The sequence below is a fragment of the Podarcis cretensis genome (genome assembly GCF_951804945.1).
Source record: "Podarcis cretensis genome assembly, chromosome: 5".
Classification (NCBI taxonomy): domain Eukaryota; kingdom Metazoa; phylum Chordata; class Lepidosauria; order Squamata; family Lacertidae; genus Podarcis; species Podarcis cretensis.
The window spans coordinates 36,067,360-36,083,341 of record NC_137174.1 but is presented as its reverse complement, the minus strand read 5'-3'; the positions used below and the strand labels follow the sequence as shown (position 1 = coordinate 36,083,341).

General features: G+C 41.7%; 1 protein-coding gene across 1 annotated transcript; it reads right to left on the bottom strand.

The window, feature by feature from the left end:
* Positions 1-1,826: 1,826 nt before the first annotated feature.
* On the bottom strand, positions 1,827-13,211 carry LOC307216290 (lipase member M-like; the record flags this gene model as incomplete). Its single annotated transcript, XM_079976445.1, has 9 exons — positions 13,106-13,211; positions 12,666-12,783; positions 10,579-10,777; positions 8,773-8,882; positions 8,442-8,578; positions 6,509-6,655; positions 5,547-5,618; positions 3,593-3,658; positions 1,827-2,060 (listed from the first exon to the last, which is right to left on the bottom strand). Exons 1-9 carry the CDS (start codon positions 13,205-13,207, stop codon positions 1,827-1,829), a joined length of 1,185 nt encoding a protein of 394 aa, XP_079832571.1. The 5' UTR covers positions 13,208-13,211.
* Between the last annotated feature and the right edge of the window lie 2,771 nt (positions 13,212-15,982).

Genomic DNA, 15,982 nt, shown 5'->3' with positions numbered 1-15,982 from the left:
TGAGAAAAGAATTATCACATACTATCATATGCCTTGTGGCAAGGCAAGGCAGTACTACTACTACTACTACTACTACTACTAATAATAATAATAATAATAATTCTTTAAAAAAAATATTTATATCCCGCCCTCCCCAGCCGAAGCCAGGCTCAGAGCGGCTAACAACAGTAAAATGATACAACATTCTAAAATCATTTCATTATAAAATCAGTTCAAAGCATTGAAATGTACATTACACTTCCTTGCATATTTTAAAAAATATAACTCACCTGGAGATTTATGCTTATATTAAGTGGTATATATGTCTACATTTTTTTTTGTCCTGTGTGTGTTGTCGCCATTATTTTGTATCCACTTAAGTTGTACCTGAGCCTCGAGTGACAGCAAAGGATCTAAGAGTACCCCCAAGCTACAAACCTGCTCCTTCAAAGGAAGTGTAACCCCATCAAGAGCAGGCAATCTCCCACCCATCTTCTCACACCCACTAACAGTGTCTCAGTCTTATCTGGATTGAGTTTCAGTTTGTTGGCTCTCATTCAGTCCATTACCGAGGCAAGACACTGGTTCAGCACTTCCACTGCCTCACCTGCAGATGTAAAGGGGAAATAGAGCTGAGTGTCATCAGCATACTGCTGACAACATACTTCAAACCTCCGGATAACCCCACCCAGCGGTTTCATGTAGTTGTTAAACAACGTAGGGGATAGGACTGAGTCTTGTAGAACCCCACGTTGAAGGTTCCATGGGGCTGAAAAGCATTCCCCAAGCAACACCCTCTGGGAACGACCAAGTAGGACTGGAACCACCGCAAAGGGGTGCCATGCACCCTTAGTTCGGTGGTTGATGTTGGTTGATGGTTGATCGAAAGCTGCTGAGAGGTCGAGAAGAATTAACAGGGACATGTTTCCCTTGTCTCTCTCTCAACAGAGGTCATCATACAGGGGAACCAAAGCAGTTTCTGTGCCAAAACCAGGCCAAACCCCCATTTGAAATGGACTGTGGTCATGTTGAAAGCCTTGGTAGAAATCCAAGAGTGACCTGCAGAACTCCAGTCTTGAGGAGAGAACCCACAGTATTTGTTTATGCTCATGATGGTGCCCCATGGAGCCATAGGTACATAGCCAAAATCCTGCCTCCTAGTGTTACCTCTAAATGGGACAGAGATTCCCGTATTTAATAAGAACATAATAAAAGCCTGCTAGATTAGGCCAGTGGCTGACAGGAGCTTACCTTCAACAGCTCACTGGCTAGCGACCTAGCGAAATCAGAGACTCGGAGATCTTCTTTCAGTGCTTTATTTCAACCAATGAACACACATGGAGACATGGAATGTAAACCTCAACACTTGAACCGAAGTTGCTCAGAATTATGCTCCTGCCTTCCCCCTGGCTGTTACTTCGTAGTCCTCAGACTCCTCCTGCCATCTACGGTGGCTTCTAAGGAAATCCCTTTGTGCCTGTTTAGCTTTCTGCTCTGGGACCTGGGGGAAGGAGGGCGCTCTAGCATACTCTCCAGAGACACCATGTCACTGGGCTGCTGTACTGAGTTAGCGCCGGCATCTTAATCCACCATCTCTCCTTGAAGCTCCTTGACACGTTTTGGGAACAGGGAAGTAAGATTAGAATGTCAGGAGAGAGATGCAAGGTCAATGAATTCTACTATCTGTTGTGTCAGTGCCAGCAGGTAGAATTAATTTGATGATGAGCAATAGGTAATGGCGGGGGCACCTCAATTTACAAACTGATCATGAATACACATTATGCAGACCCACTGCAGCATCTACAGTCACATGGAATATATGCAGTATATATGACTTTTATAACATTTTATTTGTACTTCTGCATCAGATACAATACATCAGGGAATTCTTTCTTTGGAATATCAAGACCAAATAAAGAATCTGCATGCTGCCATTCAGGAACATACTTGTGGAAAACCAAATTAGAGATCCGAGGAAGCAACAGCTTAATGTCCTTTATGTTTTCTATAATATCATGTCCACCATACCACACAGCAGTTGGCACAACCATGTCTTCGATTTGATAGAATGGAGGAGTGGTCTGTGGATGAAAAGATTAGAGTGATTAAAATGGGTTTCACCTACCAATCATAGATTTTTACCTGTTTTCTTAGCCTTTTGACTGTTCATATGCAGGACTATCAAAACTCTGGGATGTGTGACCTATGGTCCTGGAAAATGGTACCTTGAGCATAAGTTTCAACTTTTCTTCTCCAATATCTTAATGGATCTGTGATGTATTACTGATTTACTGTGCACTGTTGATATATGTGTCCAGGATAATTATTGGATGACTGAGTGAGCATAGCATATGCTAACATTGTGGGATGTATGATGACATTGAGGATCTGTGTCAGGAGTAATGTGTATGTCTGACAAAGTGACAAATGGTTCAGCTTGGTACTTTTAGGATCTGGGCTTCACGGTCTTGCAGGCATGAGGTTTAGAAAGTTTTAGAAGGCTATGCAAGATATTTCTTTCCCACTACCATTTCATTGCTTCACAACTGCTTCTACATTCCTGCTTCTGCAAACAAGATAACAGTTTTGAAACTATCGTCTATCTATCTATCATCTATCTATGTATCATCTATCATCTATCTGTCATCTATCATCTATCTATCTCTATCCATCTATCCACATCCACAAACACACACAGGCCAAACATGTGTGGCTTTATATTTTAAAAAGCACTTAAAACATAGTACCATCAAGACCACAGGAATAAAATTGAGTTTGTTTCTGCTTTTCTGAGGCTAAACACATCTCCTTGGGTATAAGCAACATCCCAGTGTAAGAAAAGGATAATATGATAAATGAAATAAATAAATGAAATTAAAATAAAATAAAATAAAATAAAATAAAATAAAATAAAATAAAATAAAATAAAATAAAATAAAATAAAATAAAATAAGCATCTGTAACCACATAGAGGCCTTTACAAAAGAATGAGGAAGGAAAGATGCTGTGGCGACCAGCATCAGCATGTCGATGCTGGCCAAGGTACTGTCACCGTACTTGTTTGCATTTGCCTGTGTTATCTGGTGCTCTTTTGGGCTGTGGAATCCAGGCCCTCAGCCATGAGGCCCAGGCATGGCTGTACAATGAAGCATTAAGGGTTTACCAGGAGAGAGATGGAATCTAGGTTTACAATGTTGGCATCCAGCTGTCTTCGGAGACAATGGAGTGTGATTCCAGCGATGAAGTCAAACAGCTGCATTAGCAGTGCCCAGGTGACCTTGCCAGTGACGCAAGCCTGGGCAGTGTGCATGGCATCCTGGGGTGTCCGGACAACAAGACCCCACTCTCGGTTCATGGATGTTCTCCAAAGGAAATATAAACAATACATTTGGCATCAGCTTGGCTGCAGAAGTTCTTAGAAGGAGGCATACAAGGTGCCATCCAACCATCTCAGGGATTCCACTCCACATTTGTGCAGGGTTTACTCCTTAACCTTTTCTTTTCATTTTGGGGTGACCCACTAAGTTCAATGAGAGTTAGTCCCAAATAAATATGCAGCTTTAACACATTGAAATCTCTGACAAATCCCCATCACCACAACCCTTATAATTACCGTGTTGTATATAGCCTTGTTCTTACTGCCATAGTCAAAACGTTTCAATTCTTTTGATTTAAAAATCTAAAAAAGTTGAGGAAAAGGAATGAATATTTGAATTTTTAATTGTGACATATTTATAACTTGCACATGATGAATAAAAAATTGCTTGGTGATTTCTTAGGTTGGATCTACACTGACCTGTTTAACATTATTTCCAGAATAATATTAGATATGTCGTTCTAAAACAACACAGGGCATACTTGTGAATTAAAACTTTTTTTTACCTTGGGATGGTGTGTTTTTCCCTCCTCCCCTAAATGTAAGTAATACCTGGCTAAACCATTTTCCAAAATGCTTTTTCTTTCCCTGCTGCTGGGTGCTGGTTGCTCTGATCCACCCTCTGGTGTCACAGTTTAATCCTCCCTTCCCTACGTCCCTCTGAGTCCTTTGTTATTTGTGCATGTAAGCCTTTCAAATTTAAATGAAGCTGAACACCACCTCTCAAATTCCATTAGAGGGGAGCAGCGTTTGAATGCATTTTTTTAAAAAGTAAAACACTATATAGAGACATATGAGCAGTTTTTCACCAATAAAAGAGCATAAAACAGTTACAAATTAAGCAATAAAAAAGACAAGGCAATAATGCATTATGAATGTAAAATGTAGGAGGTATTGTGTTATCAAAACCAATTCCTTAACCCTTCCAGGCAGAGGGCCTTCTCGGTGGTGGCGCCCGCCCTGTGGAACGCCCTCCCATCAGATGTCAAAGCGATAAATAACTACCTGACATTCAGAAAACATCTTAAGGCAGCCCTGTTCAGGGAAGTTTTTAATCTGTGATATTTTACTGTATTTTTGGTTTCTATGGAAGCCAGCCAGATGGGCGGGGTACAAATAATAAATTATTATTATTATTATTATTATTATTATTATTATTCCTTAACGTTAAAAACTATGAGTATAGATCCACCCTAAATATTTGAGTCCACTACATATTTTTCTATTTCTAGTCATATAATTGGCTTAATCATAATCATAATAAATAATTTTATTATTTATAACCCACCCATCTGGCTGGGTTTCCCCAGCAACTCTGAGCAGCTTACAGCATATATAAAAACATAATAAAACATGAAACATTAAAAACCTCCCAATACATGGCTGCTATCAGATATCTTCTAAAAGTTGTGTAGTTCTTTATATCCTTGAAATCTGAAGGGAGGGCATTCCACAGGGAATAATAATTTGCAATATTCACAATACCAGTTCTTGCCAAATTGTAAAAGGTAATGAGCAGGGCTATCTTCTAGAAAAAGAGGTACTGGAGCTCTCCTATTTTTAGGCGGAGCACCCCTGCAGGGAAAAAATGAAAAATTTCACCGCCGACCTCCACCACACCGCCCAAATCATCCTACCAACCACCACCTCTGCCAAGCAGCCCAAAGCGCCGTGCCGCCCGTGTTGCACAGCCATCTGCAAGGGGACGGTACCAGAAAATTACAGATCAGCCAGAACACACCCATGAGGTGACAGAATGCAACAAAGGGGTGCCGGAACTCAGTTCCAGTGAGTTCTGGCTGAAAAAAAACCCTGGTAATGAGAAACTGCAGTGTGAAAATTCAAACAGAATGAATAAAAAATTGCTTGATGTTTGATTTTAAGAATTACTCTTTAGACAGTGCAATGGAAAACTTTCTCTTTCATTCTTCTTTCATGCAACCTATTTAAGGATATTTATTTTTGCTTTCATTTGCATGTTATTATTGCCAATTTTGACACCTGTAGATGCATATATATCATATATAGCATGTACCATTTATTGCTATATTGTTTTTCATTTACTGTAACTTTCCTGTCACCTTCTGAAAATTAAAAAAGAAAACCCTTATTCACACACATTAAACATGCATTTGAATATCAAATGAACTCTGAATTTTGAAAAAAAGGAAAAACATGCATTAAACCCTACCTGGGCCAAGTGGATCAAGTTTTTTACGGAAGCAAAATCAGGGAAAATTCCAACAATCACGTCTACTCGACTCTAGGGGAGAAATAATAGGCATGGAAACATTTTTTTAGAATCGTCTCTGAATATTCAGTGAGTGGGGGGGAAGGGATGAATTACACTAGCAAAAAGTCACATGCATTTGGGACCCAACTACATTGGCAAAGTGCTTTATATGTGTTTTATATGCATTATAACACTGTGACACCAGATGGTGCTGTGGAGTTCCGTTTTTGCCAACCCAATTTTTCATACAAAGTTTACAAGGTGTTTAACTGAAACCCTTCTTTGATGTGTTTAGATCCAGCCAAGGGTAATACAATATATATAAACCTTGATGAAAGGGAAACGCAAATTATATAGGAAAGCATACAGCTCAGAAAAGATGTGGCAGCAGAGGTTGGGAGCTTTGTGCTGATTTGCTTTTTTATTTTTATACTATTTTAATAGTGCATGTGTTTTTTCTATTGTTTGATTGAAAGCCTTCTTCTGAATTTCTTGGAATTTTTTTTAAAAAAGTTATAAACATTCAAAAAAATTTAAAAGGTAAGTTAAAATATTTTATTTTTCATCTGTTATCAACTTCGTCAATAAAAGTTACAACAAAAACCATACAGCTTATTCTTTCTGTAATGTACCAGGGTCTCTTCCACAAAGATTATTCTCAATTCTAGCTGCAACATTTACAGACTTGGTTAGTAATTGTACCTTTAGGGCTAAAATCCCATACATGCATATCTTGGAGCATGTACCATTGGACTCCATCATATTAATTTCTGAATACACATGTTTTGGATTCCATCGCTAATTTATAATTTATCTATTAAAATCAATTCGGTTTTCTGCAAAATATATTGCTGGTTGGAGAGAAAAAATGGAGTACTGTTTTTTGTCAATATATGTAGAAAAATAAAGAGTCAACTTACCACATTTAAGTTATTTTGATTGCATCCAACAGAAAGGAAAATAAGTTGGAGGCAAAAATTGTCTATCAATGGATAACTACACAGCTTGGCATTCAGTCTTTTCAGTTTGTTACTGAAAAGGACAAATTCTTTCTTTCCCCATATGAGCTGTAAAATAAACACAGAGATCTTTGTGATTCTTTGGTAGGTTTCTGGAAGAAACATCGGCTTTAGATCCATTTCAGTCCAGGTTCCGTCCTGGTTTCGGGACTGAGATGGCTCTGGTCGCCCTAACAGATGATCTCCGTAGACAACTGAATTGAGGCGGGTCGGTACTGCTGATTCTCTTAGATTTGTCAGAAGCCTTTCACATGGTCAATCATGATCTTTGGACCACCGCCTCACTGACGTGAGGATACAGGGCATAGCCCGAAAATGGCTGTGCTCCTTTATTTCTGGTTGGGGACAGAGGGTGGCGCTAGGGAGGGAGATGTTGTCATGCCACTCCTTGGTGTATGGAGTGCTGCAGGATGCAATCCTCTCCCCAATGCTTTTTAACATCTTTATGAACCCCTTGCCCAGATTGTCTGGAGCTTTGGGCTGGGTTGTCACCAATATGCTGATGACACTCAGCTCTATCTGCTGATGGATGGCCACACCGACTCGGCCCCGAACACACTGACCAGATGCTTGAAAGCTGTGGCTGGATGGTTTCGTGGGAGCCAATTGAAACTAAATCCTTCGAAGACAGAGGTACTATGGCTGGTTCGGGATGGCATGGGGATGAGGGACCAACTCCCTTCTCTTGCAGGGGCCCAATTAGTGCCATTGCCTTCTGTTAAGAGTCTGGGTATAATCCTTGATGCCCCCGTTTCCATGGAGGCGCAGGTTACAGCAACAGCCAAGGCGACCTTTTTTCACCTTTGCCGCATCAAGCAGTTGGTCCCTTACCTTTCCCGCCCCAACCTGGCCACAGTGATCCATGCAACAGTCACCTCCAGGCTTTACTACTGTAATTCACTCTATGTGGGGCTGTCCTTGAAGCTGTCCCAGAAACTCCAATGGGTGCAGAATGCTGCAGCGAGGCTCCTCACGGGGTCTCTGTCATGGGAGCATATTCACCCTGTGCTTTTCCAGCTGCACTGGCTCCCAGTAGAGTACGGGGTCAGATTTAAGGTGCTGGTTTTGACCTTTAAAGCCCTTCATGGCCTAGGACCCTCATACCTATGGGACCGCCTCTCCCAATATACCCCACAGAGGACCTTAAGGTCCATAAATAGCAACACCCTAGAGGTCCTGGGCCCTAAGGAAGTCAGATTAGCTTCAACCAGAGCCAGGGCCTTTTCAACACTGGCTCCAGCCTGGTGGAACGCTCTGTCTCAGGGCCCTGCAGGATCTGATTTCTTTCCGCAGGGCCTGTAAGACAGAGTTGTTCCGCCTGGCCTTTGGCTTGGAATCAATTTGATTGCTTCCCCTCTTTCTTTTTTCCTTTCTCCTTCTGTGTTGGAACTCCTATTTGGGGACTTCCCTGGCTTTTTTCTTGCCCATGTAGGACGAGTCTGGATAGTTAGCCTTGGTGAAGACTTGACGTTTTCATCCCCAAAAAAGTTTTTGAGTTTCCACTGAAAGCAGGCTGCATTTTAATGTTTTAATGTTGTATTTTAATCTTGTTTTTAAAGCTGTATTTCAATCAATTGTTTTTATATTTGGTGTTAGCCACCTGAGCCCAGTCTTGACTGGGGAGGGCGGGGTATAAATAAAAATTATTATTATTATTATTATTATTATTCTCTTTAGGATTAATATGTGAGGATTAATTAAACCAGATATTGCATGACCTCCCCCAAAATAATGACAAATGGATAAACTTAAAGGTTGAACTGTCCATGTCACTAAACTGATTATGTTAGAAGACCACATTAACACACTATAAAAACCTATGAGAAATACCTACCCTTATTAATGCATCTGGAAGACTGAGAAATAGCACAGAAGGTCCACTGGTGCCGACAAGTGTGTAGGTAGGACCAAAAGTTATAAAGAGCTTGACTTTCTGAGCGAGCTGTGGTAAGAGTGAAAAGGTAATTAAACCTGCCAAAGAGAAAGAATTCCAGAATTCAGCAGCTGTGCCAAATATATGGGAGCCAAAAGTCCTTGCTTATTGTTCCTTCAATCAAAATTTTTAGGTTTCAACTATACCAGTGATGGGAATATTTGATTGTAAGAAGGCCTTTTAAAAAAGGGCTCGGGCAGTAAACACATTCCATTCATTTCTTATTACTTACCAAGTGTCCCACCCTGAGACTGACTGATAACATACAATCCTTCTTGCTTAGTTTTCTGCAGGATAAAATTTATTGTTGCTGGAATATCATATATCGCAATTTCATGGATGCTGTAAGACATTAAGGTAAAGGTAAAGGACCCATGGAGGGTTAAGTTACTGTATTTTATGCTGTTTTTTGTTGCATCAATTAAGTGTTTTAAATTTGTTGTTAGCCACTCTGAGCCTGGTTTTCTGAACAGGGAAGGGTGGGGTAGAAATAAAAGTTGTTTATTATTATTATTATTATTATTATTATTATTATCATCATCATCATTATCATTATTATTAAGTCCAGTCAAAGGTGACTATGGGGTTGCGGCATTCATCTCGCTTTCTGACCAAGGGAGCCAGCGTTTGTCCCCAGACAGCTTTCCGGGTCATGTGCCCAGCATGACTAAACCGCTTCTGGCGCAACGGAACACCGTGACGAAAACCAGAGTACATGGAAGCACCGTTTCCCTTCCCACCGCAGTCGTACCTATTTATCTCCTTGCACTGATGTGCTTTCAAACTGCTTAGTTGACAGGAGCTGGGACAGAGCAACAGGAGCTCACTCCATTGTGGGACTTCGAACCACTGACCTTCTGATCAGCAGGCCCAAGAGGCTCAGTGGTTTAGACCACAGCACCACCCGCTTTGTAGTCATACATACAAAATGCAGGTGACGTTTTCTCCACTTATCCTTCTGTTTCATTACTAAACCACACTATTAGAAGTATGCGTTGACTCTGCCTCAAATAATGAGGTAATTTGGGCTGTGATTCCCCATTCCTATACAGGATTGTGCCATTAAAAATGCATGTTAACTACTTAGAATGCCACCACTTCTTGAGAATTGTAATCAAGTGATATATAAATTGTAAGGGGGAAATGTAAGAAATTCCAACTAGCTCTGTTTCCTCACCCCCACCCATGCCAAAAGAATAGTACAGTCTTCAGGGGTCAATGGGGAGTTCACCATTTCTTTCTCTCCCCCTCCCCAACCTCATGTTCAGTCAGGTTTTAAACCCTAAATAAGCATGTAGTCAGCTTCCATGGACTTGTTTGATGCAGAGGAATGGTGTGAGGAACCAGCTGGGGGGTCACCAGGGAAGAAGGCTCAGAGCCCGGGGAGTGGTGGTGGAACGACAACAAGAGGTCAGAAGGAGAAGATGGAGACAACAGGAAAGAGGAGGTGTCAGACTCTGAAGCAGTAAGAAGGCTTAGTGAGCTATGAGAGTCTGTGGCAGAAAGTCATCCAGCATCAGATGCAAAAGCTGAAGCAGCAGGGTGTGATGAGGAAGGCCAAGAGGCAGAGATGAGTTCTTTGAACTGTGAACTGACAAGCATGCTCCTATGACATCAGCAGAGGCGGGGAGAAGTATGACAGGTGAGAGCTTCACCTGCATCTCCTTCTTCACCCACCCTCTTCTTGCACAATCCACCATTTCCACAATCCACAATTCCAGATTGGCTTGATTCAGTTCAGGTCCTAAGATTTGTCCAGAGCGAATGCACAGTCCTAATTATGATCTCAGAGCCCCACAAATTCAGTCTGCATGAATATAGAGAAAGTCATGCATTTTGTCATGTTGATGTTGGCTCTAAAAATAATTAAAAAAAGGAACCGCAATCCACCATGTCCCATATTTGGGAACTCTTTCCAGGATTGAAGCACTTCTGACACAACAGAAGGAAAAAATATATGTTGTTAGCAGTTGTACTTCAGAGACAGGAGTTACTACCATTGTCTCAATTATCCAAGTTACAAGTTGTCTCTTTATACCTGAAATCCCAAAATTCTTCTTGGTCAATTGACAGAGTCTTGTGTCTTCTAGACCAGCTGGTCCCTCTAGCATTTATCATCCAAACATCATAACCAGCATCTGCTAGGAAGAATCCCAGGCTATTGTTGGGAAGATTTGCAATCCAGCACCTACTTTCAAGCAAAACACCATGTACCAGTAAAACAACTGGCCTAGGATCTAGGGGAAAACAGAAACAAAATGGGCAATCTACTTTATATCTTATTTGTGTTCACTTCACCAACATTGCTCTTTGTGATGCTTTCATCTAGTCCAGGAAAAACACAATTATATATAGGACAGAGATAATTACTTGTAATTAGGTGATGACCCATGGCTGTCTCACCTTTAAAGGTAAAGGTAAAGGTACCCCTGCCCGTACGGGCCAGTCTTGACAGACTCTGGGGTTGTGCGCCCATCTCACTTAAGAGGCCAGGGGCCAGCGCTGTCCGGAGACACTTCCGGGTCACGTGGCCAGCGTGACATCGCTGCTCTGGCGAGCCAGAGCCGCACACGGAAACGCCGTTTACCTTCCCGCTGGTAAGCGGTCCCTATTTATCTACTTGCACCTGGAGGTGCTTTCGAACTGCTAGGTTGGCAGGCGCTGGGACCGAGCAGCGGGAGCGCACCCCGCTGCAGGGATTCGAACCACCGACCTTTCGATCGGCAAGTCCTAGGCGCTGAGGCATTAACCCACAGTGCCACCTGCGTCCCTGTCTCACCTTTAGGCACTATTAAAAAATATGAACAAATGCTTCCTGGAAATCATAGCCAATACAAAGGCAACATAATACAAATCATAGCCAATACAAAGGCAGTAAAGATCAGATGAGAAAGCAGAAAATTCTTCAGCTCCATTGCTGAAAATCAGTAGCTGCTTTCCTATGGCAAGATTCCATACAGGGTTGGCCCTACTGATAGGCAGAGTGAGGACAGAGTGGCATAATTGCCATCTGACTTGCCCTGCTGCTCCCAACCCTGTTATCCTAAGATGAATGGAGAATGCTATCCCTGGACTTGTCTGGATGGCTTCTTTACGTGGAATGGATTGGAGAGGGCTCTTGGGCTTCACATCAAGCAGCGAAATGTCTTGAGCAGGGCCTGGCTCAATGGCATAAATAAATCATTTAGTCCATGCCACCTCATCATGACAAGGTAGTGAAAAACAAAGGTGATTAGATCTGCTCAGATAGGAAAAATTGGGTAGAAGATTGTACCCCGTTTCTACAATTAATTCACCACTTCTGCACACAAAAGCTTAATCCAAACACTTCATTCTTACACAACATCACATAGAGAAATAGATATCAGTGCTTTGAAAGTCTTTTTAGAAAAGAAACTAATTCTAGTTCAGGTTGAACATGACCAGAAAGGAACTAGTTCCAATTCGCATTTGTCCACTTATAAAATGAACTTGTTTGGTTCATATTCAGTTCAGAGTTCAATTCACATTACCTTGAAATTTTCCTCAGCTTTCAGAATGTTATAAGCTGCTGTGCTGACATATAACATATAGTAAAGAAGACTAAGAATACATCAAAACGCACACAGTGGGGTGTGACTTATTTTCTTCAACCATTATGAACTTTAAACTTAAGAGCCTAAAGAGTCTAAAGTATAAAAACACATGTAGAAGAATGAACTTGAACCCCCTATGAAGTTAATTTGCATTCAGCTCACCCAGCAATTTTGGCAACAACTGTCAGGTGTAATTCAAAGATTTTTGAACTAATTCAGTGAACTTCATTAAACTGAATTAGCTCATTCTGAGCATTTATACACACACATTTGTTTCCTCTGGGCTATGTGGAATCCTGCCAATACTCTTCCTCAGTGGCATAGCACGGGGGGGCAGGGGGCCATTGCCTGGCACGCAGTCTGAGGAAACGCAAACCAGGCACCCTACGCAGAGATCCCTGTCATGTGCCCTCTGCAACCTGCCCCTGCCTGGCATGTGAGTACCTGCCCGTTGGTGGTGTGGACTGGGGAGCAGAGGATGAAAAGTTCTAAGCCCCTTCTCTTCCTTAAAAAAAATGTTATAAAAACATCAGTTATATTCCAAAATTACCTGTCTTCCCAGAACTGTGCATTCCGTAAGGAATTCTGTTTATTTGTAAGTAATAGCCATCCTCTGTCAGGATTTCATACTCTTCACTGGGGTATCCCCAATGTTGGATTATTTCATTCTGCAAGAACAAAGAAATCCTCAGCAAATCGAGACCTTTTTTTCTAAGTCTAGATGTGCTGCAAGGAATTTTAGGAACAATGGTGCTGAGGAGAAGAGAAAAAAGTTCTGGATACTGCCTGCCTCCCCTGCTGGCTGTAATGAACAAAAGCAAATTCATCCATTATAATCCATCTAGCCCTCTTTGGGGTAACTCAGGGAGGCCTGGAAATCCTTCTATGAAAAGCAAATGCTTTGGAATATCTGTTAAAAGAAATATGTACAAATTATTTTGTCCTAGCAATAGCCTGTTGTTTCCAAATGCATCTGAACAAGCAACTCACAATGGTCATAAATTCTTGAGGATTCAAGTGCCGTTTCCTGAGGAATTCTTCTGACTCTGTTGTCTGTTGCATTAAGCACACCACTGCCACAAACAGCCACATCGCTGACCTGTGTAAAACAATTTTGTTTCAAACTCCTGAACAAAGATGGGAAGTCTTTTTTAAAATGTTTTTATAAAGGTTGAGGGCAGGGAGTGCAATTTTATTTCGGGTGGTGCTGTGCACGGAAGAAATGATGTTTCTGTCTTCTAAAAGTTTGAATAACTGAGATGGATGGTTTGTGAGGAAAAAATGAAAATAGATCTGCCCCATGAGGAAGAGGTATGGTTATCTCTGAAGTAAGGGAAAGCATGCTGTGTTCTGTGGGAAGCAGCTGCCTGATAACTGGGGGGGAAATATCTGTTTTTGCTGGAGGTGGCATTCTTGAGGTGCTTCGGATAAGGCAAAATAAATTTGTTACTTACTGGCTCTGGGCAGCTGGGCAGCTCCCCAGTCTGAACCGATTTGTCTATGCCTGTCTGCTGGGATTTAAAATTTTCTTCTTATAAAAGCTTTAAAAAATAAGGAGCCAGTTTGGTTAGCAAACTGAAGCAAACCTTTTTTGTTAGGCTCCAGGCTTTGTGCAACTTAACATAGTAGCCCTCTAAATTGCATTTCAGTAAATTGCATAACACTGAGGGATACAGTATCTGACCATCTCTGTGTTTCCTTCCCTCTGAAAGCTGAGGTGAGGACTAGGATCCTTCTACTTCCCTCACCCAGACCAGAGAGGCTGCCCATGGGAGCGATATATGGCAGGCTCTTACATCAGTGCCTGGTTGAATAAGGTTTGCTTCCACTGAAGCTCCAAGGGTGATAGTGTGATCTTACTTCATTTTAAACAGCTGGAGGCCGGATGGTGTGGTGTTATGAGGATATAAAGATGTACGTTTTCCTGCATGAATGAAAGCCTATGCAGTGAATCATGCAATAGGAGGAATCTAGTAGATGCTCTTGGGGAAAGAACCTAGATTGGCAGAAGGCTGGCACTCCCTGGGTGTGAGACTAATCTCTGCCTTACAAGAGAAGGCTGTGCAACTAGATGTTCTCATGCATCACCTTGGCATCATGCACCACAGTGGTTATTAAGATAATTGTAATTTACATATTGTTTACATGCCAGAATAAATAGCTTTCAATTATAGCTTTTTAAAAAATATACAGCTGCATCTCCCTAATTTGCCAGATAAATCCAGGGATAATTGCCTGGCTGTAGATTTTAGTAAAACATGCTAGAGTGTTCTTGTGTATGCCGTTTGTGTTGTTCTTATGTATGCCAATAACACAAAGGTTGCAGGTTTGGTCCTCATATGCGACAGCTGCTTGGTCCTGCATTGCAGGGGGTTTGACCAAATTAGGGTTTCTTATACTTGGGCCACTGGCAGTTTTTGGACTACAGTTCCCATCATCCCTGACCACTGGTCCTGCTAGCTAGGAATGATGGGAGTTGTAGTCCAAAAAAGAGCTGGAGACCCAAGGACTAGGTGATCCTCTGGGGCCCTTCCAACTCTACAACTCTACAATTCTATGATTCCTGTAATTTAGGAACATAGAAGACTGCTTTATGTTCCTATCAATCCACCTAGCTCAGTGTTGTCTTCACTTCACCAGTCTGTTAAGGTCATTTTGAATTCCAATTCTGTCTTCTGCGACATTAGCTACCCCTCCCAGTTTGGTGTCATCTGCAAATTTGATAAGCATCCCCTCAATTCCTTCATCCAAGTCATTTATAAAGACGTTGAACAACAATGGACCCAGGACAAAACCCTGCGGCACCCCACTTGTCACTTTTTTCCAGGATGGCAAGGAACCATTAATGAGTACTCGTTGAGTTCAGTCAGTCAACCAGCTACAAATCCACCTAACAGTTACCTCATTCAACCCACATTTTATCAGCTTGCTCACAGGAATATTATGCGGACTTCGTCAATAGCCTTACTGAAATCAAGATACACTATGTCCACAGCATTTCCTTGATCTGCCAATTTTGTAATTCCATCCAAAAAAGAAATCAGATTGGCCTGACATGATTTATTTTTGAGAAACCCATGCTGGGTCTAAGTAATCACAACAGCCTTTTCTAAATGCTCACAGATCAACCATTAAATTGTCTGTTCTAGGACCTTCCCTGATATCGATGTCAAGCTCACTGGTGGGTAGTTACCTGCGTCTTCCTTGTTCCCCTTTTGGAAGATGGGGACAACATTTGCCCACCTCCAGTCTGTAGGGACCTCACCTGTTCTCCAAGAATTCTCAAAGATAATAGACAGAGGCTCTGAAATTACATCTGCAAGCTCCTTTAGTACCCTTGGATGCAGTTCATCAGGCCCTGGGGGTTTGAATTCATTTAAAGTAGCTGGGTGTTTCCTTAACACCTCTTTTCCTATCTTGGGCTGCAGCTCCCTCCTTAGATCATTTATTCCGTTATCATCAGGTTGGGCATCTCTTTCCTTTTGGGTGAAGACAGAAGCAAAGTAGGTGCTGAGTAGTTCCACCTTTTCTCTGTCACCCAATAGTCTTTCTCTATGTTCCCCATGCAGAAGACCTACTACTTGCTTGTTCTTCCTCTTACATTGGACATGGCTGAAGAAACCTTTTTATTGCTATTTTTAACCTCTTTTGCAAGCCTGAGCTCATTCTGAGCTTTATCCAGCCTTACTTTCCCTCTGCAACTGTTGGCTACTTGTGTATACTCCTCCTTTGTGATTTCCCCTTTCTTCCATTTCTTATACATGCCCTTCTTAACTCTCAGCTCATCTGTAAGCTCCTCATGCAGCCACACCCATTTCCTTAGATGCCTCCCACTTTTCTTTCTTGTTGGTATTGTCTGTATTTGGG